The sequence below is a fragment of the Gambusia affinis genome, linkage group LG16 (assembly GCF_019740435.1).
Source record: "Gambusia affinis linkage group LG16, SWU_Gaff_1.0, whole genome shotgun sequence".
Classification (NCBI taxonomy): domain Eukaryota; kingdom Metazoa; phylum Chordata; class Actinopteri; order Cyprinodontiformes; family Poeciliidae; genus Gambusia; species Gambusia affinis.
In genome coordinates, this window is record NC_057883.1 from 17,367,657 (window position 1) to 17,392,806 (window position 25,150).

A 25,150-nucleotide genomic window follows, 5' to 3' on the forward strand; every position below is an offset into this window, starting at 1 on the left:
CTAAATCATTCCATTGTAGCCCAGGCTGTATGTTTAGGGTTGTTTTCATGCTTGAAAGTGAACTCCCATCTCAGGATCAAGGGTTTTGCAACCACTACCATATTTTTCCTTCCAAAATGCACTGTGCTTTTCTCCATTAATCTCCATATTAATTCTGACCAGTTTCCCTGTTCACCCCACATATGGTGTAAATAATCATTGTGATATTTTGATATTTTGTTCACAGCCCAGCTAGAACAGCCATGTCTTGGTAGGCTTGTAGCTAAGCCATAAATACTTTTTACATTTTCCGATGGATTTGAATAGGACTTCCCCTGTAATTTAGCTTCATGTACATTCTTTTTAAGCTTCAGCCAGTTTCCCTGTCCATGCATAATTCTGCCAACACCATGTTTCAACAGTGCAGATTGCTCACCGTGACATACGATACATGTAGAGTTTTCCATATTAACCTAAGGTTCTGCTTTTATTTCTTGTTTCCCAAGGCAGTTGCTTTGCACTGGATTTTATTTGGGGGTATCGCACTAAAGGAACTGATTACAAATTTTCAAATAATTTCTAAAACCATCCATCACATCTTTAACAGTTTATAAAAAAATTTCAAGGCATACTTCAGCACAGGAACTATAACAACCACATTCAGAATTATTAAATAAAACCTAAAAACTATGATTTTCACTGGAAGAAACCACAGACTGATGGCCTGAGCTTCAAGCTTTTAATCAACTTGAAGTTTTTCAAGCTGAGTAAAAGTCAGAAATTATTTATAAAATGAGTTGTTATACTGCAACCCAAGGCTGACAAAGTATTCAAGAACTCATTTGAAATACATTTCTAATTGTATTAGCACATGCTGAAAACCACTAAAGGACACAAATCATGTGGTTTAATATTAGTGTTGGAACAGCCACAGACCAATATATTGGGTATTTGCTGTTGCATCTACAAGCTTGTAACTGGCATTCCCCTTTATTGTCTTTTGGCATCACTCATTGCTGAGCCTCGAGGTGACTTTTGCTGCCAGCAGTGGAAACAAAGCAAGCTCTCAGAAGTCAGGATGTCAGAACAAAATGAAAGCAGCACTTTAGGACTCCAGCAACAGGGGAAAAGCCGTCAGGCATTTTCAGTTCTCTTGTTCCACCTGCTATCCAATCAAAGCATTCACCTACAACGCTAGAATTTCCTAAACAACTCAGCGAGCCTTCAGTGTCCACTCAGTATTACCTAGGAAACAGTTCCTAGGTAATTGAGAGAAAAACTCAATGTGACAAACGACTCCTATACAATAAAAAAATAAATAAATATATGAAGATACACTGAGCTTTGTTTGATATCAAAAAATAAAAACTATAATGGAGATGGAGAGGTGGGAAAGAAGATGGTTTCCTAAATTTGTATGTTTTCTCTTTTGTAGTGTTCCTCCAAGCAAAGCTCTAATGCACCAAATGTGGGTCGATAAGGGGGGAGACGGGGGCGAAAGTGGCACTCTCATCAATGGGAGCTGTATGGGGTGCTGGAGTGGGCTCGCTCTGCAAGAAAGTGCAGGGCCCCGCATGCGTTTTCTCTCCCTTGGTAGATAGGAAGCATCTCCCACGCTTGCTAGCACTCACAGCATCCATCGCTGGCTCAGACCACCAGAAGCAAACCGATTTTATTAGTCATCCACCCCCATGTGAACTAAAACCTTCCAAGAGGCAGTAGCAGGTTGAATATAAAATGTATATTATAAATATATTATAAATGTGTGTGCCAGTACAGTTTCAGTGCAAGTCGTTTTGGTATTGTCTTGAAATCAGCATTACACCAAGTTTCTAAATGTATCACATTAATATAGAATGAGTAATACAGTAAATATAGCTTTCAACTGGAATATATATATATAAACTGAGTAGCCAGAATGGTAAGCATGGGCAAAAGATTGATCACAGTTTCTCAGACTATATGCAGATTGACCAAGAGAGATAAGAACGAATAACACATTTGCAATGAACCAAAAGCAAACAGATAAATATTTAGTACATGTCATTAGAGAAAAGAATTACTGAAAAATCTCTTTATCCAGTTGGACAAGGTCATTAATCTTCTCAACCCACATGGTAAATGAAAAAAAAAAAGAAATCTCACAAGCTAAATAAAAGTATGAACGATACTTTATAATGATGAACACCTTGAAACAACACCGATAGGACACAGGTATAGAACAGAAAGATGGAAACACATAAAAGCTGAGAGCTGCATTAATAAAGAGCTTGATGCTTTTCATAGAACTGAAGGGTTCGTTTAGATTTTTATCGCCACCGCAATAACATACTTGTCACTCTGCTCAAGGACAATTGACACGTGAACAATATCTGTGCTGTGGCTTTATGTTTTTGAAGTGGCTACAATATTTACATTTTCCAAAAATATTTAAAGCTTCCCTTTTAAATCAGACTTTTAGTGAGATATTAAAAAAAGGGGGAAAGAAGAATTCTGGTAATTTACATAATCAGGATTGCAAATGTTTATCTTGTAGAAGTAGATAAACTTCTCGTTGTGCGCCAGATCAAAACCTTATAATTTATTTGGCAGATTAAAGACTCTTGCATGCTGTTTGAAATTTATGCAGAGATATATATTTTTTTTGAAGCAAGCTGATAAATTTTATGTATATTTGATTATCCCAGGGACACTTTCTAGGTCATCAGCAGCATGAGTGATGTCTCTCTGGCAATAGATGGAACAAAGCTTGTGACTGCTGTCCTTTGAGATTTCAGCAGCTTGTTAAACTGACACTAAAAATGAAACTAGAAAAATTCCTGAAGAAGTTTTAATGGAGTCTGCAACTTTATGCATATAGCTCAGCACCATAATGAAAGTCTTGTTTCTGTTGAAGGCTTAAAATGAACCAATATACCTGAAACGTGTTCTTAGTAAACTATGAAAATGCCAGAATTGCATATGGGAAATCCTGATATAGGCAAACATGCTGCCATTAGCAGAGGGTTAAAATGTTTCCAGAATTCTTCAATTTAGTAAAAAAGTAGAGTCAAAAGGTTCGTAGTTGAATTTCAGCTGTTCTGATCAGCATCATCACTACCAAGATGATTCTACCAAATTCTGAAGACACTTAAAGCAGAGTTTGATTATTAAACAATATGCCAAGCAGCCAATGAGTCCATGGTAACTGGAGAAGTTAGTGTGTTCCACAACTCAGGTGGAAGAGTCTAACATGACAACTATTGGCTAACCTGCAAAATACCATGAGGGGAGAAAAACTAAAATGGGGAAGTGGGAGGGAGGGAGGCTGACGGCGTCATGCTGGGTCAGGAACAAGGAATCTGGTCAGAGCTTAATGAAGACTGGAGCGTACCAAAAATAAAACCTTAAAATGCTTTCAAATCCTTCCTTTTCATATTTAAATCATTCAGTTTTAGTCTATATAAAGTGGAACTGTTATACTTTGGTCTAAATTCATTGTTATTGTAGCTCCACAGGCCTGGGTTTTACCACTTTTCTCAGGTGTTTCTGATCTTGTTTTGGTGCAGTCTCTTTAAATTCAGTTCAGGCACTTAATACCCGCCCTCCTCCAGGTCACAAAGCATTCCATTCCACCCATTCAGACAGTTTTGTAGTTTGAGAGCAAGCAAATGTATAATTACCTTTAAATTCCCAAATTAATTAAAAGATGTCAACATTTTAAAATGCCTTTTAAAAATATAAATGATAGTTCATATTTGTCATTGCTAGTGCATTGAATTGATTTGGATTGTGTGTTCCCCAGGACAAAAACAACAAAAGCAGTGCTGAAGTTTTGGTGTACTAACACTGTTCAATATATACTGTACTGTTATGTCCTCAAAGAGCTAAGGGTTAGCACAGCACTAACATAAGTGGAAGGTATGATGCCACCATTATCAAAACAATGGCCAGGACGTCATATCAACACATAATAAATTCGTGTCTAAAATAGTTTGTTGTCATTTTATTACAGCTTTGCAGATTTTTCCTTGCAAAATCTTTTTTAAAACTATAATTTTTCTTTCATATCCAAAATTTGGCACTACATTATGTTATTTTTTTCAATGGCAATGAAATACTTGTGGCTGTATCAAGACAAAATGTTAAAGATAAACAGGTATGACTACTTCTCTTAGACGCTGTATTCCTGAACATGAAGCACTTTTTGATATCGAGTGTTTTGACACTGCTCCTCAGCCCTGGGTTGTGGGAAATGATCTGAAAGCCTCTTCCATCACTGCTTGCATTCAGCATAAAGTTGGATTCCCACCAGGATTCCTGTGGCACTTTCCAGAAATGAAGACATTCCCACAGCCACTCTCACCACAACAAATACCTGCATCCCTTTACGGTGACATATCTCTCTTTATCCCGCCCTCTCCGTTTTATTCTCCCCGTCATTCACATCACAGTAAAGCTCATCTTCGAAGCATTTCACACATGCATGCTTATCGGCCCCATACCTTTGTTGCAACAAGACTCACTCTTCTGTGGCACCAAGCTATTTCTAGGATACACGCTCCACAGATAAGGTCCTCACAGCCTCATCTTCTGGCCTGTGGCTTCACTTATCATTCTTTAGCAACAAGGGAGCACTGTCTCTCTGTTCGTGTTTCACTTCTCTTGATAACAAACTGGTCTTTTTTTTTTTTTTATTACTCCTGGGCTCCCCGCGCTGCTGTTTCAAATCTAGTCTTACGCCAACAGCAGACGCCTATAACGCAGCAGAAAGATAAGACCCAGTGAGATGTGATGGTTTTTAATTGCAGTACCTGACACTTCCCAAAGATGAGTGATGCAATTTCTAAAGAAATATGAAACAGGAAGAAATTAATGTTGGTATTATAGTATTAATATAAACACTCTGACACATATTGCTGGAGCAGGCATGCATGTCTGCAGATGGCCTGAGTGGACAGCTGCTGGGGCCATGCCACACATCATAAATCACCCCTGGAGATGTTGTCAGGTACAAGTTTAAGAAATAACTGGTGCATTACGAGCAGGCTGTAACGTTGAGGACCGGTCTGAAAGAGATTAGCTCCCACCTTCATGTGATTTTAATCAACCGAATGTCTTCAGTGTTTGTGAAAGAAAATTATTTTCCCCTATTTCATCTGTTTTTGCTTTTTTCACACATCATTGTTTTGACTTCAACAACTTTCAGTCATCAGAAAAAGATAGCCTGAGAAAATACAAAAAAAACCCAAAAAAAAACAGTTTTCAGTAACTGGATTCATTTCATAGGGGAAAAGCTATTCAAATCAAATGGTCCTATATTAAAACATAATTGGTCTATAAACATATTTGCTGGAAATGACTGCAATCTAGCATTGGTGTTACATCACTCTGAAGAGCTGATCCTCTCTTTGCAGATTTATTTTTAATTCAGTTTTTCAAATTAAATCTCTGAAAAAAAACCTTTTTATACATTCAACTTTCAAAACTTTAGTTCATAGCTACATGCTTATATAAACACAGCTGAACTCTTCTCCCCTCTCTTCAGGCAAAATTACTTTTCCAGGTTAGGCTGGTTGAACACCTTTCCTTGTGAGCCCAGCTTATGGGTTCGCTTCCATGGCAACATGACCAGATGACTTCAAAGAGAAGGAGCAAGGGGTGAGGAAACATCTTAAATTTAAATGATTAAACTTATCAGTCATCAAATCCTTCCCCAAGTAGATCAACACATATCTTTTGTCTCATGACATTTTCCTTCAGGATTGTTTGCTACAGAGCTTCATGATCAATCAAACAATCTGTCAATTTCAGCAAGTCATTCAGGTCCCAATGCAAATTGTCGCTATGGTTACTGTTGATAATTTGATGAATAAAATTTTACACCAAATCTAGCTGTCATCTTTGTCTTGCTTGTAAAACTGTTTTTTTGTTCTGTTTTGGGTAAATGTGAGACAAGCCAGCGTCTTCATTTTGGTCAAAAGAGGTTTTCACTTTGCAACTTTCTTAGTGATGCCACTTTGCCTAGTCTCTTTCCTATTGTTGTATCATGAAATCTAACTGAGGTGAGTGAGACCTGCAGTGCTGTAGATGTAGCTCCTGGCTCTTCTGTGACCTCTGAAATGAGTCACTGATGAGTTCTTGGAGTAATTTGGTCGGCTGGCCACTCCTGGGGAGGTTCACTACTGTTCCATGTTTTCTCCATTTGGGGATAATGGCTCTCACAGTGAGTCCTAAAGTTGTACAAATGGGGGGTTTTTTTTGTTTGTTTTTTTTACTCTTTCCAGACTGATAGATGGAAGTGACTTTGCTTCTTATCTATCCTTGGATTCCTTTAGATCAGGACATGATATGCTGCTTTACCGAAATATTTTACCCTAATTTATATTGCCAGACAGGTTTCTCATTATTTTACAGGTCAGGCATTAATCAGACCTGAGTGACCAGATAAAATAAAAAAACAAAGTGGTTAATTGACACCATTTTATGATTTAAGAAGGGGTAATTCCATTTCTACACAGGGTCAGGCAGCTTTGACTATTCATTTTCTTTAAAAATAGGAAATCCTCTCAACTCATTTTCATGATGTGGGACAAAAAAAAAAAAAAAAAGGAAACCTGTAAAGAGACAGATACTTTCACACAGCCCTGTGTATGAAAAGCACAAATATCTGCTTAGTAGTTGCAGATTTTTAATAAACCACTAACATTTTCAGATATTTAATATCAGGACTGATCAACTAATAAACTTTGCAAATGCCAACAGGTCAGCAGGTGAGCAAAAAGTTCCAGAATTATGGACTTTAAGAAATATGTTCACATTTTTGGATTTTGGAAAAATGTAGAGTTAAAGTCTAATCATGTAGGTCTGCATGCAACCTCGTCAGATAGTATCCTCATCAAGAGCAGTAGTTGAGTGAGAAAAGATTATTGAGTATTGATCAGCAGATCATGTCTGCTCTCCAACTTGGGAGACAGCAAAATTTTAAAACTTGATGTGATCGGTGTCCAGCTGCAAAATGTCGTTCCAGATGCATTTTTTGTCATAGTTAACCTGATTTATGCCACATGTGGAATTGAGGAACAGTTTTCATTTCACATCTAACCAACAGTCACAAGGCTTTTGTTTTCAGAGGATTACAAACAAAAAAACAACAACACTGCCACCATGTGGCTGCAATAGTGAAGTGTGGGTTGATAGTAGGAAGCAATCAAAACCAGTCTCTGTTTCATATTTAGAAATGTGAGGGGAAAATATTCACTAATATTTTATTAATAACAGTTAATAACAAAGCTGCCATCCCTTTTATGCATAATGATACATCAAGAGTGTCAAATTAATATGCATTCTGGGCCATATTAAGATCATGAATGTCCTCAGAGGGCCAGTTGTTAAAATAGTTTGATAAACCCATGAAACTAACAAACTGATGAAATATAGCTTTCTCTCCACTAAAATAATAATTTTAAAATAAAGTATTATTTAACTTCCTGTCACACTGATGTAGTTTGGCGTCATGCAAATAAAAATGAATTTCAATTGATAGATAAAAGCACAAGTGTAATTCACATTCTATTTCAGAGACAAATGGCTATGGTGAATCGGATTTGATCCATGTGTATATGCACCTATTAATGTGTGTAGACAGTAATCTTCACATAATGTAAACAAACGTGATCTAATTGTCAATGTTTTGATAGTTTCAAGTAAAAATCCTTACTATTTGCCCCAGCTCAATAAGAAAGTGATTCATTGAACTAGAAAATAATCCTCAAATTGTTAACCTGTGATGTATTTATGTTATAAATATAAACTTGGCAGCTATGATAATTAATAAAACAACATTAGGTTATTCTGATAGTAATCGGATGATCAGTGCGCTTAATTTAGGCAGAATTCAAAACTGATGAATGCAAACAGGAGAAAACATTTTGCTTGATACAGAAAAAAAGGACTTAACAGATTAACCTGTAGTTTGTGAAGAATATCTCTAAAAGCTTTCTTGATCTTAATTAGTTCAAGTTCAATCAGAATGAAGAAATATCGCTTCTGAACAGACCTTTGTAAGTCTTGCCACAAATCATCCAATGTGTTTAAGTCTGAACTCTGACTAGGCCATTCCATCACATGAAATCCTTTCATGTAAACTGTCCTCTTACAGCTCTGACTGCATGTTAAAGCTCACTGGAAAGTGAACCAACCCACTTTTAGGTCTTTTACAGCTTCCTTCCAGAACCTGCCTGTACTGAGCTTCATTCACCTCCTCGTTGGGTCAACAAAAGCATCTCTACAGCAAGCTGCTCGTGCAGAGGCTGTTGTCAGGGTGATGTGATGAGTTGCATTTTTGCTGTAGTAGAGTTTCACATGGAAGACAAACATTTTATCTGACCAAAGCATTTTCTGCCACATTCTTCTTTCTCTGCATGTTAGATTTTTAGGAGTATTGGTGTAAAGTCAGACTAAGAAAAATTTAATAAATTAATTAAACTTTGGAAAGATAGAAAAGGAAAGCAAATCCATACAATATATATGAATAAAACCTGATTATGCAAAGATATTAACTGTCATGGAACACTAACAGTGACTGAAGCACAATAACAAAGCTAACACAACAGACAGAAACACTAAAACAGCTGCACACAGAATTCATCTGCCAGGTATTGTAATAGAGTTAAAATGTGTGCTTTTAATACCTTGCAGTTTTTCTTTTTTGAAGTTTCATAAAATGTTTCACTTCCAGAGACAAATGTATCACCACACCCCGTCTCTGTCTTGTCTTCTTCAAATTTCAGACATTTAAGGTTGAAAAATATCCTTCCAGTTCATCTGTTCCTCAGATTCTTCATCATATTCTTGAATAGAGTGCAACTGGAATTGTTCCAAAAGTGTTTGGGCGCTTTTGAAGTGTTTCTACGTTCTTTTAGGGGGACTTCATCTGTATATGCAAAACTTGATGGGGAAGAATATATGTTTTTCCTCATAATCTGTTTTGAGAAATGTTCAGTTTTAGAAGATTATCACTTTTACGTGGTCAAATATTGTAGATATTACCAGGATCACTTAAAGTCATTTAAATACTTTCTCTAAACCTCTGTGCAATTTAAAAGGGGATTATGTTTTAGTCTGTGCACAGAACATGTGTTTTGTGTCTGCAAAACACACATCATATTAAAAGGAATAAAAAACAATACACAAAGTCCATTGAAAGTACAAATTACAAATTACTCAAAAGTTTTCAAATTATCTAAAATCCAGATGGCTCCTTATTTTGTTTTTCTCAAAGTCTTTGTCTTAAATTAATGGGGTTATCAGTGGAAATAGTGCAAAAAAAAATCTATTTAGTTGTAATAATAAATTTGTGCAGCAGGGGGCAGAACAAAACCATATTTCCACATCAAGGGCTTCTAGCTGATTTCAAATCTGGAGCTAAAAAAAGACTTCCAATTATTATCTGAATACGGGCATCAATGCACCCATATTTCTCAAAATAAACAAAATATTAATAATGCATTAGACAAAATCTTTCCCTAACGCTCATCAGTCACTTTGCACAGATTGAGATAATCTTAGGGTGGTCTTGAAGCTGCAGACTGCCCATCATGAGGGATATTGTGAATTACCTCCTCATCATATTCAGTATAAACAGCTTGATCTTCTGCAAATCTGATCTATCATAGCATTCAATTCCACTTTCAGAGGATTAAATTGCTCTTTTGCACTTTTAGGAGTTTAATCCTCGCTCTGCATATGTCTTGGTCCCAGTGAGAACATACTTGATTTCTCTCCTCTGTGTGCTGTTTGTTTCCACCTTCAGATTATTTTCGTGTAATTCTTGTGAAAGCTAAAGCTTAAATACCTACAGTGCTTCAGTAAAGCATTTTATGTTTTTTCATTGTACTTGCATGTTCAGAACCATCAAATAAATATTGATATCAATGTAAACTTAAGTTTAAATGACAATTTAATTTCTTAAGGGAGGACAGAAGACAGAATCAGAACAAAGTCCTTGAGTTTATGATAATGTTCTCTAACAAATCTTTGAAAGAAGCACTCTATTGCTAACCAGGAGACAACTGGTTGCTGTGGATTTTAAATATCCACTGCAATTATTAATTATTTTAATACTCCCCTTGGTTAAAAATAATTGCCCCTTAATTAACTCTTATAACTAGTTGTGCCACCTTTGGAGGCAATGGCTGCTACCAATTGGAATTTAGAATTCTTTCCAAACATCATAGTGAAAAAAAAATTTATGAAATTTTCTTTTCAAAATTGTTTATGTTCAAACCATGGAAACTCAACTGGATTTTAACAAGTTAAGCCTCTGACTAGAATACTTCAAAACCTGGTGTTTTTTTTTAGACTCTCGGAGGTGGACCTGCTTTTGATCGTTGTCCCATTGCACAACCCAAATGTGTTTGCTCTAGGTCATGAACAGATTAACATTCAAGTTCAGGATTATCTGGTTCAGAACAGAACAGAACTCCCAATTCCATCGATTAAGGCAATTCATCCAGGTTCCCTTGCAACAAAGATCCCCTAGACCATCACACAATATTCTTTTTCTGAAAAGATTTCTTGCATAGAGTCAATCGTCTTGGCTCTATGTGTGTCATGTCTGTTGCCATGCATTTCCAGAGAAGTGCATTTCTCTGGTACAAATATATTTAACCACACTGACCTACCATCATCTACAAGCAGAGCTCTGCTGACAACTATCATGCTTATAATATACAAACAATGAGACAAGATGAGATGGGGTGCAGAGAGATCAGAGGAGACAAGATACGACAAAATTAAACTAGATGTAATGAGATGAGATAATGAGAGAGGATTAAGTGATGCTAGATGAGATGAGATTAAATAAGATATGATAACTTGTACTCGATGTGAGATGAGGTTAAAATAAAACTGGATGTAATGAGGTGAGATGAGGTGAGATCAGCGAAGAATATGTGTGGTGAGAAAAAATTAGGCTTGAATGAGAACTGAACAGAGGTAACAAGATGAGACAAGATGAGAACAAATCACATAACAAAGTAAAACTCAGTGCTCTGAATTGAGATGAGATTAAATGAGATCAAATTTAGGAACTTAAAGTAAAATAAGGTGATATTAGATTATATTAAATGCAATGGGGTGAGTTGAGATACAATTAGACAAAGCTAGCTGAGACTAGCTGTAATGACAACTTAAGGTGAGCTGAAGTGAAATTAAATTACATGAGATGCCATTTGGTGAGATGAAATGAGACTTAAGATGTATTGAACTGAGAGGAGGAGAGAAGAGATTTATTGAAATGAGATACAATTTAACAACTTGAGGTGAGCTGAGGTAAAACTTATATTGTATTAGATGCAATGAGGTGAGGTGCAATGAAATGAGAAGAGACTAGATGTAATGAAGAGTGGAGCTGAGTGGATTAAGATTGAGATAAGTCTAGATGAGTTGAAGTAAGGTCAGATGAGACAATAATAAATGAGATGACATGATAAAATAAAGTGAGATTACATTTAATCAGATGAGAACAACTGGTAAGAAATTATATGAGCTGATAGAAGAGGAGAGATAAGACTGACTGAGATTTTATAAGATGTATAAAATAATCTGTCCAGGAGTAAAAAGGCACCAGGCACCCTCATAACATTTATTATAAACCAAAATGTTACTTATTTGCCAACTTTATGTTTCTTTTTTAAGCACAATTAATTCCTCAGACATGAAGGAACACTCTAAGAACATCTCTCCCTTGCCCTTTCCAGTGGCTTAATTGAAAATAAAATCAGTTTTGAGCTATTAAGAAGCCCTATTAGCTACAATTATGAATTAAACATGTCCTAGAAGTCCCTCTTCAAAATGTTATCAACACCCAGAAGACAGTAAAGACTGCCAACAAATAAAGTTCTTTGGGTTAAGTATTATGATAAGAGGATGAACAGCTTGTGCTTCAGCATCTAAAAAAGTCATTTGATTTTAAGCAGATGTTGACCCTGCTTTGAGGCGTTTATTCTCTTTCCCATCTCCCAAAAGAGCTGCTCCCCTCATTTAATCTGAAATCGAGGGCTTTCAACTGCGACAGATTATAGAGGGCTAACCCAAGCATGCAGCTGTGGACCGTCTCCTAATGACTATAGCAAGCAGAGCATCACGCAACAAATAGCTACTCCACACTTGCGATAACTTCACGTCAGTGAAAAGAGATACAAATATGTTTTTTACTGAAGAATTGCATTTTTCAGAAGGGAAATAAAACAGACATCAGAAACAGATTTAATAAAGCAATTTCTATTTTATGTTTTCAATTTTGACTTATACATAATGAAATGAAAAACACTGACATTTAAAGACTACATGAACAATATTTTAAAGATTTATATATCGGTTATATACATCATGATAAAGGACAACAACTTTCTCTTACTGCCGATGGGACGGTTCCTCTAAAATGCTTCAATTTAATAATTGTATAAGCACAGTCAGAATAAAAGACAGGAAATAAATTATAGGTCACTGGTTGCAATTAATGTAGGTGAGAAGCTTTTGCTGATCTTGCTGTTTCTAAATTTGAGGTCTATTTACATTATTGTCTATTGCTGCTATTCTTTCAAATGCTCTAATATTTTGAAGAAACAGGAGTAAGTTTGAAAATACATTTTAAAAAAGTGCATTTGAATCTTCTTGGTAGCAACCAACAAGTTCATTTTTCAAGTCCAGATGAGAGTCAGTTTGGAGAAGTCAGTGAAGGATGGAAATCCAAGTCACTTAATCCAGATTTAAACTAAATGCAGCTAATCCACTGCAGTCACTTTTGACCACAACAGTCTCCAGGTTCTGGATCGGTTCTAGGGACTTCTCTGCTCCTTTTCTGGACTGGTCAGATCACTGGCCTTTTCTTCAGCCACCTGGATCTCCTGTTTGCCCTCCAGCAGTCTGTCATGAGAAACTGTCCCCAAAACTTTGGCACTGTGCTCTTGAGCCTTGGCCCTGAGTGCAGCAATGCTGTTCTCTCTCAGTTCCTCTTTAGAAATGACGGCCTTGCCCTCTGACCTTTTCTCCTCCACTTCAGCGTCCTCAGGGATCTGAGCGTTCGCCTGCTGTGGGGCATCGCACTTTCCTGTTGGTGGGGGAGTTGCGCCCTCTATGGACTTTTTGTGCATCCCTGTAAAGAGTTGCGGGTATTCAGATTTAGAATAACGTCTGCTCACTGGTAAGCCATCTTGGACTGAAAATAGCAAGCAAAAATAGTTCTGGTTTAGAATATAACAACAGCAATGAATTACTGGGTTGTTGGAGTTAGGGTCATGCTTGTGTGTAATGTGGAAATAACAAAGAGATGCATTCAAACTAGCACAACCTCCAGTTCTGAATGAGGGTGAGAAGGGTATATCAGAAACTTTGAGAGAAAATTTTTACCCAGAAGCCAGGGAGCACAGGACTCCATGATGCCATCCTTAGCAGACTTCAGAATGGACTCTGGCAGAGGGATGGAATGCCTCACCATGGCTCCATAAAGCCCATACTCAGCCATCACTGTGCTGCGACCCCAACATTTCTCCCTCTTCCTCCACTTAGCTCTGCGGTTTTGAAACCATACCTACAAGAGAAAAGGTAGCCACTGGATAAATATTTACCATCCTTGTACATCTGAAGGTTATTTCGCCTGATCTTGTTTTCCAAAAGCTCAAGCTCAGTTTGAGATAGTCTGAGAAAAGCAGTTATCGAGCCACAGATTCTCAGTTGGATTGAGGACTGGATTTGACTGGGTCATTCTGACACTTGAATATTTTCTATTTCTCTTGCAATATGTCAAGACACAGATTAATTTCTTTTGACTTTAGGCCTTTAGACATGTTTATTTTACCATGAACAGGACTGAAAGTGAGATTAATGAAAAAAATCTCAAAACATTTATGTTAGACAACAACAGAGTGGCATTGCTCAGTCACAGGATCTTCATAAGAACCATTAGATGCCATCTATTTTCCAATCTGTCCTATAATCACAAATATAAAGATGTCGAGTTTACCAAACACATCAGAGACTCCAGCTAGACGTGTGCTTTGATGACATTGGCATATGATTCAGATTTATGTAGTAAAACACCCAATGTACACTATAATGAATTGGGGTTGATTTGTGATTCTGTGGGCCAGTTTCTCTCCCAAAGGCTCTGGAAGGTTTTCTAGAGTGTGTAGATAATCAAGACCTTGAAATATAAGATTTTAAATCTAACAAAAACAAAAGTTTTTCATAGCAACAGTGACTCAAGACATATTGTCAAACCAACACCTAAATTGTTTGCTAGTCAAACTTCAATTTTAAAGAAAGCTGGTGTGGTTGAACTGAAGAGAGGGTAATGTAAAAAATGACCCAGGATTCTGTACAATCTAGAGAGCTTGTGAAAACAGGAGAATGTCTTCTATCCTTATGAAATGTCACAGAAGAAGATTGTTCTACTGACAAAAAGGGTGTGTAAACTAACAGCCGGGTTACCATGTTATTACTAAAAAGAATTTCTACCTATGTGATTTTATTTCCCTCAAAAAAAGAATGACCGTACTCATGTTAATAATATTATTTTCTAAATTTCTTAGTATGATATCATAATAATGCAATAACAGATAAATTGTCATTTGGTTTTGGTGTCAGATGAAACCAGGATGAAATATTTAGGCCAAGCTCATAAGTATTTTTAATATAATCTACATTTGAAACATCCTAAAGTGGATCAAATTTCTTTGTTCGAACTTGAATACAAATTTCAAGTTCTCCCATAAGGCAACATAGGTGTAAAAACGTCTGTTATTACGTTGGGTTTGGTTTGGTTTGGTTTTGAGTCATTTCAATATCTCAAATGGACCATATCTGGTTGTCCCTTCAAAACTCTTTTGGATACTTGAGCAGGAGAGATCAAAGTATTGACCCTTGAGGCACACCACAATATCCCACACAAATGACATAATTAGGGAGAAGTCATTCTCACTAGAGGTGACATAAAACTTTTGTGCCTATAATAAAATGAAACACTGAAGAGCAAAAAAAAAAGTGATCCATGCCACCCAAAGACTAGTCCCAATCTGGCTGCCCTTTGAAAACTTCCTGGAGGCACCCCTGTTTTGGACACTTCACTAGCAACTCCAGTCAGCATGTGGTGAAGGCTCTGCAGGCTCTGTATCAGCTGACAACGAGCCTGAGTGGACTGTGACACAACACACGTGTTGAACATTGATATACACTTTTGATGGTTCTTGTGAAGAGGAAGGAGGCGGCAGAAGAGGCAGAGAAGGGGCCATGTATTTAATATTAAACTGCAAAAAGATCAAACCGTGTCAATGCTTTTTCTCCCCAAACACCTCTGATGATAACTCTTATTTCATACAAGATTTTTTTTTCTCTGAGAAATTGCTTTTCTGCTCCTCAAAAGAAGCCAGTGCGTAAAAGCGTCGAGGAGGAGCGACCCAGGAGCGCGCCGAAGCTGATTGAAAAATAAGTTAATTTCAGGCCCAATCGATGGCGGCCAGGCGGGCAAATATCACGGGAAATTAAACTACCGGGACTCCGGGGAGCAGCGCTATTGACCCGCGTTAATAAATTCAATGTAGTTATTTCATTTGAACTCCCTGTGCCTCTCCATCGACAGCAGCAGAAGCAGAGCCAGCCTCCCGAGCTCGTCTGATTTAACTAATTACACTCAATGAGGAAAATTGGGTGTTAATTTTATCCAGGAGAGAAGCAGGCCCGGACTTATTTATTTATTTCCTTTTTATTATTTATTCGCGGCCATACTGTTGCAGCCCCCTAATGAGAATGAGATTAAAAAAGGCGCCCCGGCAGATGGATGGGTCCAGGTCACACCGCAATCTTCTTCCGCCTTGATAGCTTGATTAGGTCGTTAGCGGCTCCTTCTCCGAGAACAAATTGTTTCACATCCAACTGCGCCTGATGAGAGATTATCTGTCCTGGCGAAGATGCTGCTGCTGCAGGGGGAGGAGGAGGAGAGCCTCCTTTGTTCAGGCAGGAAAGGGGCGAAAGTGATCAATTTGTGTGAGGAACCATTTTCCCTCAAACATCAGAGCAGCATGAGAGGGAACCTGTGCCCCCCCCACAAACGTAACAGCATGCCATAAACACTGATTTAAAGGAGGAAGATGGAAAAATAAACTCCGCATTTACATTTTCATGTTAATGCAGTATATGCGCAGTCATTGTTAAGAATAATAATATCAGATAATATTGTTATGTTACAGTCTGGATCCCATTTTTCTGTATTAATATTGCCCAATATGGCTCACCACTCAGGGAGGCAAGGCCCAAGGGGCTCTTTTTACGCAAAGGTTTGTGAGTTGTACGCTAAACCGTTTCCTATCCAATCAGAGGGATAAATGTGTGCCTAATTTGTGTTGTGTGCAGTACAAGCATTTATTAAAAATAGCCCCATCAGCAAAAATGGCAAATGACCCTGAGGCTGCCTGATCAAAAATTGTAATACAAACTAGAATAAAGAGTTATATCAGTCTTTATAGAAAATTTTGAATACATCTAATGATCTCTTTTTTGAAATATTGATTGCCTATACTGTTGACCAATCAGACCTGGATACTTATACACTGAAAAAAAAAATGGTTTTAGATTTGAAAACTTTTAATCTGTTGTATGCACCCTAATTTTAGCCCTTTCTTGCCTATTTGTTTTATAACTGCAACCACTTTAAATTTAGAAAAGCAGTGAAGTAAAAAATATATAAAGCAGAATAACCAAATTTGGATGAAATTATTCCCTTCATGCTTCTGATATGTTGTATATTTCTATAAATACAATATATTTGTCTTTGCAGAAGGGACTTTGCCATGGGTGGTGGTGGTGTATCTGGCTGTATGTGGGGTGGTAGAAGGTAAAGTTCTCACCCAGGGTGCCATTAACAAAGGAGCCAGTTCTGCTCCTCCACTTGTCCTCTGTGTAAGGGACTTTTCTTTACATCCTGATACATGATCTGATCTTGCAGATTACATGTAGACAAACACAGTAGTCATTCCAATGTGAATAGTGGAAATGAAAAACATCTCTTGCAGTCCAACCCACAACCAAACACACACCCAGTATCCTGATGCAGCCCATTCTTGAAAGACAAACATGTTACAGTGTAACTTATGAGAAACATTAACCACTAAAAAAACATTGATCTGATATACATCCTGGCTATATATTTAAGGATGTATAGAGAGATGTATAGATAAAGATAAAGGGAGAGATTTCAACAGTAATTTTGATAAAGAGTTCCATGTCTCAGAAAAATGTTTGACAAATCAAAAACTGATTTGCATCTGTAATTAAAGTAGAACTTCACTGTTTGTCATCCTTGTCTTAATCTGAGGTTCTCTTAATGCTAAGGAAGCCTTAAAATGTATTTTGGGTCTTTTCACAAATAAAATAATAACAATTTAAAAAAAAAACACTTCATAAAGTCATGCGAAAAAGCAATAGAAACATTACTTGGGAAACAAATTAAGTGATTTTTGCCTTTCCATGTGGGTGCTCAGGACACCCACGTAGTAGTGACGCCCTGGGTGAAGAGCAATATCACTTTATATTAAAAGTTTCTCATTAATGTGACCCAAAATTCCAGTAGGTGTCATGTAAACATGTAAGACCCTGGAGCAGATGTCTAACCATGATTATAATTGTTTCTGGTTAATAAATGTATCTACTTTAATGTATTTAACTTATATTCAGATTCTTATAATGCTTTGCTAATTTACAAACAAAATATGTTCTAAATGGTAAATGTTCACTTCAAAACAGATGACTTTAAGAATACTAAATTTTAAATACAGTTAAATATTCTACATGTGCATTTTATACAAGAGTACATTTTTTCTCTGTATGATTATGTATCAAAACATCAAACTAGAAGATACATCAATTTTAGTATTTTAGTTCTTGTGACAATAATTTTAAAAAGACAGACAATTTTAAATTATTTGCTTTTAAGTTTTGAGAAAAACTTGACAATTGTGCATCAAGCTAAACTTTCTAAAGTTTGTTCTCAGGGAGAAATTTGATTAAGAAATATTTGATTGTTTTTACATTTATTTGCTTATTAACAAGAACGGTGACAGTAATATACTGGAACATTAAAGTGTGGTAACAAAGGAAATATTTTACTCTTTGAGCATATTTGAAAGTGTGTCAATGAAAATCAGTGAAATTTTTTTAAAATTGTCCTCCCCTCCCTCTTCTCCTCAGAAAAAATTGAGACATCAAAAAATATAGGGTTTGGGGCTATGAATGAAATTTTACTCATAGATAACGAAGCTCTAGACATACATGCTTTGCATACATATAGCAATATAGCAAATTGAGTGATATATCACTAGAGAAAAAGCCACATTATACATTACTTGATACCTTTTAATGGCATACAATTTCAAAATACAAAATACTTTTATTTTTATAGACTTAACATGAGCATATTCAGTTTCAAATAAATATTTTTTTCTGAATTTAAAGATGATGTGTTTATAAATTAGAGCAGGTATTTACAATTTAACGGTAAAAAATACAGTAAGGTTTGGATTTTTTTTTACAGAAAAAATTACTGTAATTAATTTTTCACAGTGATAACACGTCATAACAGCTACTCTAGTATTTTATTTTTATTGACTGTGACTTAGTTAAAGTTTTTACTGATTGATAAATATAAAAAACCCAACATTTTAAAAAATATATCCTAACCCTTAAATACAATACCCTAATTTTCTAGATGCCTACCAGTTACTTCTTTACCATAACAATTTACCTGAACAGAATTGTCTGATTTATAAACTCCCCATGTATTAGGTGACGTTTTGGTCACTTAATAGCTCAATTATAAATTAACACATCTAATAACATTTGCAATCAATGCTAATAGGTTTTTTGTTAATAATTTTTTTTCCCAGTGAAATAAAATAAATCATTTTTTTAATAAACTAATGACAAACCAAAAACAGTTTAAATAGCAAGTATAATGGGTGTTTTTGGGTTAAAGACACTCAAAAACAGTCATGAAATAACTGACATTCTTACCTGTATTCTGTCTTCAGGCAACTCTGTTTTCATGGCCAGCATCTCTCGGGCATAGACATCCGGGTAGTGCGCTTCGTTAAAGGCCTTTTCCAGCTCCTCCAGCTGATAGGAAGTGAATATGGTTCTGTGGAAACGCGTTATGCTTGTGAATATACGCTGCAATTACATTTGTGTTCTGCAAAATCCAATCTTTCGTTGGTCTACGTCATGCAATTGAAGTTTTCCTTTATTATTTTTACGTTTTGGAAAATACAGATAGAAAATAAAAAAAGGCATTTTGATAAACTCGATGTAAGAAAACTAATTTGGATCTTGGTACTTCAAGGTTTTTTTAAAAGGCAGATTATTTGGAATATAGCCTAAATAAGCTATAATAATGCTTAACAGAAAATTATAATTGATTTCTTCTTGATAGGGGAAATTCACAGTAAAACTGATCTAATCGAATATTTAGCCAGGAATCAGTCTTGTCTGCCTTAAAATATATATTTGAAAAAATAAAGAAATAGATTAATTTAAAAAACAGCACCAACCGGTGGCGTCTTTTCTTGCGTTTCTTGTTCTGGCTTATAGATGACTTCGTGTGTCTTCGTTCATTTGAAGATAAATCCTCGGAGTCTGGATTAGAAACATGGGAGGTGTAATTAAGGATAGCTTGGAGAACTGTGATAAATTGTTCCACACTTTCAAAAATAAAATAATAATAATAATAATAATAATAATAATAATAATAATAATAATAATAATAATAATAATAATAATAATAATAATAATAATAATAATAATAATAATAATAATAATAATTGGTATTTTCCTTTAATAACTAATGCAGCTGTCATCCGTGTCGCAGTATAATTGCAGGATTTATCATGAGTGTCCGTGGATCACCTGAGCTGGCAGACTGGCTGGGGTCCAACGGCCTCACGCTCCTGCTGTGATGCTGCAGGTGGACGTCCTGACCGTCTGACAGCACCGTCTCCAGGAAAGCGGGTTGGCTGTAAAACGACGGAATTCCACCGGGGCCAATTAATCCCATCCCGACACCCACACCGACGGCTGCGGGGCCCAGCACAGACCTGGCAGCGATCAGGTGCGCCCCGGCCGGCAGCGAGCTCAGTGGGCTCCTCGGAATGGAGGGCGGCTCTTTATTCAGCCCCAGGATCTCCTGGATGCCGAAGCCGGTGCACCTGGTCGGTGGGTGGTTGACGCTGCTTTTCGGCAGGTGGCTGTTGCTCCCTCCATTTGCACCCAGAGACGTTTTCTCTGAGTGATTTAAACTTTCCGACAGCACTGCGCCCTCTTTCCCGGTCATGGTGCTTTGGATGGCCCTTGAAAAATATATTTCTTTATTATGTCGTCGCACAGGAGGGTTCCTCGTACATGATCCTCTGCGTCCCACACCGTCGTTTAGAAAATGGTCCTTTTATCCAACAGGTCCATCCCAACAGGAGGCTGCACCCTGCAGCCAATCAGCTGCCAGGATTCAGGATTCCAGTGGATCATGGATGTATTACGCCCTCTCAACACATCGCTGCCTTTTTCTGAAGACTGTGTGGAGCAGCTTCAGTTAAATTATGGATTAACTAAAACAAAGGTTTAATAAATATATATAAATGCAAAATAAATTGAAGTAACCCTTATAACGTCAACAAAAAGAGGAAAAAAAAAACAGTATCAGATTAAATAGATCGGAGCCTCTATGAAAGCTCGTGAGTGAATGAGAGCAAATTAAACCTATTTCCCCTCTCCTCCCGATACAGTGTCTTTGAAATGGGGCAGGTTTATAGAAAATTACCTCAATCTCTAAATCTGCCTTTCGCGGAATGCATTACGCACACATGTAAACACACAGACAGAGCCTACTATGATCTATGTGCCCAACCACCGGCTCACACGGATGGATAATTGATCTCCAGATGCTCCGGGAAACTCATCACACGCGAATCAAAGGCCCACCCCAAAAAAAGAAAAAAAAAAGAAAAAGAAAAGAAAAAAACCGACAGCTGGTGTGGAAATGGACGCAGTCCTGCAGGGTGCTAATCCCACAGCAACAGCTGCAGCAATAATAATAATAATAATAATAATAATAATAATAATAATAATAATAATAATAATAATAATAATAATAATAATAATAATAATAATAATAATAATAATAATAACTAACAGATATTAAATATACAATTATGAAACTAAATTATAAAGCCAAAATAATATTCGTTAGCCAAAACTTCTACCACCACCGCCAAAATAGTAGTATGAAAAAACAGTAATATACATATCAACAAAATATTAAATAATATACATTAAAATGACTTCTTCTTCTACTACTACTACTACTACTACTACTACTACTACTACTACTACTACTACTACTACTACTAATAATAATAATAATAATAATAATAATAATAATAATAATAATAATAATAATAATAATAATAATAATAATAGGAAACAACTCAACAACAATGGTAAATAAATCTGAAATAAAATCTAAACCAATAAAAAAACATTAAAAAAAACCATTCATGGTCTACTGAAAACAATAAGCTAATAATTATCGTCATTGTAAGGGCAATATAACAGGCTTAGTGTGTACAGTTAGTATTTTTTATTGATTTAAAAAAAAATGGAATAACCAGAAAACACAAACGTTTCTATTTTTTACAAACAAAAATGTACAGCATACATTGTGTATTTTTATTCTCAGTCTAATTTAGGCTACTGCACACAACTTATAGGTCTCACGACAGTGGTGCTGTTAAATAAAACCTCAAGGCAAAAGATAAACAAACGCATGTGCATCATGCAATTTCTAGCGTAAGTCTTCACCCCGGCACACACACTTTGATCTCAGTTAATCCACTAAAATGGCCTGTAAAAATGTGTTTTTGCCCAAGCGCAAAGCTGAACTCTGATTCGCCTGGCAAAGTCATATTTTCAGTGTGAGAGAAGCAACTGATTAACAAGAAGAAAAAATATTGCTGCTGCAATTAGTGTTTGGCCAGTTGAAAGTAATTAGGGCCTATTTAGTGGAAATTCTATTAATGAAGAAATCAATGTTATTAGGATATGCTAATGACACATCAGCCTGTTGGGATGGAGTCATTCATTAACGCGGAAGGGTGTGCAATAGAAGGCCTCTCACTCCATCATCACTCTTTCTGCAATCTATACAGCTTATTTGTTTGTTTGTTTTGTTTGTTTATGGCGGAACGCTTTCTCCTCCGTTTTCTTCTCTATTAATCCGTCCTCTGTGAAATGGATGCAGCCTGATTTACATGCAGTAAAGAGGCTTCCTAATAAGGCTCTAGATTAAGGGGAGATTTAGTTCAGTCATTCGTGTAGATTGGGTTGCCCATCAAAGATCTGTAAGATCTGATGGACGGCTGCAGATTAAAAAGCAAACATCTGCTGATTTCTTTTTTTTTTTTTTTTTTTTTTTTTTTACTCCCATGATCGAAAGCCTTCCCCTTTTGAACTTCGCTTCTTTTTTTTTTTTTTTCCCCAGCTCCATCCTGATGTTCTGTTATGATGGAAAACTAAGTGGGAAAGAGTCCTGAAAACTTTAACATAATTTTTAAAAAAAGATGTCATCTACATGGAATAAAGCCGCCCACTTCAATGCATATCAAGTATCTTACTGTGCCGAAAGCGCCTGATGAATCGTTGAAAATAAACTTCATATATCAAGGGAAGGTCACGCGTTAAAGCTGCATAGATATGCACATTTTAAGCAGATCACAATACTACTGTTCTGCCTCAGAAAACAACAGAAAACTCTTCGCTAAGACGCGAATGCTGAGTCAAACCTCTTGGTGTTGAGACAGTGTCCAGGAAACCCGATGACAGCCAACACGTAGTGCCGAGTCAGGCGGAAAAAAACGTAAGCATGAGCTGGGCGTGATGTGATGCGACCCCTCCCCTCTGCTCTCCTCTCTCCACAACTTACAGACAGTTTGCAAGCCCCGCAGCTTTCTCATGGTCCCCCGACAACGGCATATTTGGTAGCTGCCCGTTGGCATTGCTTAATTAGGCGAGGAGTTGATTAATTTGCACTAATTGACAGCTAATTTAAGGGCCCAGGGCACATCGGATTGACGTTTGTCGGGGCACAGAGGCATGTGAGGTCAGGCCAGACGCTCTGCATATGGATGGATGGACTAATCCCCCCCTCCTTCGCTCTCCAGTATGGATGACCAGCTCTGCGGGGGCTGACCCGTTTTTCTGAAGGGGGCCGCTTGGCTGCGGGTGACAGGCAAGCCACCGGTGCGTGCGTCGTATTGGGGATGTCAGAAAGCAGACTGATCAATGCGACTCAGTCAGCGCCAACAAGTGTCAACATGCAACCGGTTTCCGGTGACAGCAAGACAATTTTTGCGCGATTCGTAAATCACTGCGTGTTTATAATTTACTTGCAATTTGCAGACTTCAGATATGAAGGGTTTTATTTGAATTGGCAAACCCTTTGTGAACATTCAAATGTCTTCCACAGAGTTTACTTGAGGTAGATGTATTATTTGTGGATTATGCAGAAAAACGAAATTTGGTGTGCATTAAAATATTCAGACGTATCTTCTAGATCAGGGGTGTCAAACTCCAGTCCTCAAGGAGTGCCACAGGTATTAAACACTGGGATGAAATGGCTTAGTTATCTCCTTCTTGTGTAGATCAGTTCTCCAGAGCCTTGCTAATAACCTAATTATTCTAGTCAGGTGTGGTGCAGCAGAGGCACATCTAAAAGTTGCAGGGCAGTGGCCCTCCAGGACTAGAGTTTGACACCTGTGTTCTGTGATTAAATGACCTATTCTTTCTTCTAGAAACATTTGTTTTCAAATTGTAACACAAATTATCAGTTGGATTTAGGTCTAGACTTTGACTGGGCCATTCAACATTTACCTAAAGTGCTCCATTGCAGCTCTGGAAGATGAACCCCCAACCCATCAGGTCTTTCCCAGCCTCTTTCACATCATCCTCCATCCACCTTCCAATCATCACTTATGAGTTTCCCTTGTTGCAGCTGAAGAAAAGGCTCCCCACAGCATGATACTACCATCATCATGTTAAACATACTAAAGTGCATACAAGCTGACATGCAAGGTTAGTCTTCCTCCACACTGCCCTGTATGTATTAATATTTTCCAAGCATGGGATAATAAAAATTAAAAGTTTCGTTTAGAGTTCTTCACAGAGACGTCTAGTGTTATTTTTCCTCCACACAGGCTCCAACAGTAGGCCAAAAAGTTTTAGTTTTGTCTGACTAAACACTTTCTATGTTTGCTACATCTCCTAGATCATGATAGAAAACTTGATATGGGGATTCTATGGCTTCAATCATACTATGCGTTGAAAAACGTCAGACTGTGGAGTACACAACTACCAGCTGTCTTAATTGATTGTCCCGCTTGAGTTGTGGATCTTTGCAGCTCCTAGAGTCACTGTGCTCTCTCCTGACACTTTATTTAGGTGGATATGCATGGCTTTCACTACTTTATGTTAAAGAAAGATCCCAAACAAATGCACTGAAATTCTTTGCTTGTACGTGACAAAATGTGAAATATCCATAAAGCTTCTTTTCAAAGGCAGTGTTTGTTTTTCCAGAGAGGTGAGCCAGGGTCCGTGTGAGAGGCAGGGGGTGAAGCTGCAGAGGACGGAGCAGCTTCTGTCCGTGTGAATCGGAAGGACGATTAGGGGCTTATTAGCGGCCCAGGGAGAAGTGTAAGTTGTTGGGGAGTGAGCAGGCAGAGCCCCGGCGACATCTCCAGCCGAGAACAATCCGAGCCATTGTCTCACCTAATTACAGCGGATGGACTTCTTTTTGTTTCCCATTCTCCATGCCTGTCTGGTTCCCTTTTTTCACCCGGCCACAGACTCAGACAATGCTGAAGTGTGCTAATTAGAAAAGAAATGGTCTTCGTAATTATGTCAACTCTTATTAACCATGGCCACAATGAGTAATATTATTTCTACGCAATGTTTTGTGTAGAGGACCCAGCTTCCAATGCTCATTAAACAGAAAGCAAGGCCTTGTGAGCCGGGTAGAACTCTAATATCTGGGTCTCTTCAATGAGGACAGGAGGAAGGTGCTGCATTTTGATGTACGCTGCTATTACTCTAACTCAAA

General features: G+C 37.2%; 1 protein-coding gene and 1 long non-coding RNA gene across 5 annotated transcripts; one reads left to right on the forward strand and one right to left on the reverse strand.

Annotated features, from left to right (window-relative positions):
* Positions 1-12,314: 12,314 nt before the first annotated feature.
* On the reverse strand, positions 12,315-22,920 carry vsx2 (visual system homeobox 2). Of its 4 annotated transcripts, none has more exons than XM_044143168.1 (6): positions 22,839-22,920; positions 19,912-20,351; positions 19,557-19,641; positions 19,024-19,147; positions 13,372-13,552; positions 12,315-13,180 (listed from the first exon to the last, which is right to left on the reverse strand). In XM_044143168.1, exons 2-6 carry the CDS (start codon positions 20,333-20,335, stop codon positions 12,801-12,803), a joined length of 1,194 nt encoding a protein of 397 aa, XP_043999103.1. In that variant the 5' UTR covers positions 20,336-20,351; positions 22,839-22,920; the 3' UTR covers positions 12,315-12,800. The 4 variants fall into 4 exon arrangements, with proteins under 4 accessions (XP_043999103.1, XP_043999104.1, XP_043999101.1 ...); XM_044143169.1 differs by having other exon boundaries at positions 12,315-13,117; positions 19,912-20,571; positions 22,839-22,904; XM_044143166.1 differs by having other exon boundaries at positions 19,912-20,571; positions 22,839-22,904.
* Positions 22,921-23,191: 271 nt separating this feature from the next.
* LOC122846305 lies at positions 23,192-25,125 on the forward strand. Its single transcript, XR_006373214.1, has 3 exons — positions 23,192-23,295; positions 23,945-24,126; positions 24,628-25,125. It is a non-coding gene; the product is annotated as an uncharacterized LOC122846305 (long non-coding RNA).
* The last annotated feature ends 25 nt before the right edge of the window (positions 25,126-25,150 follow it).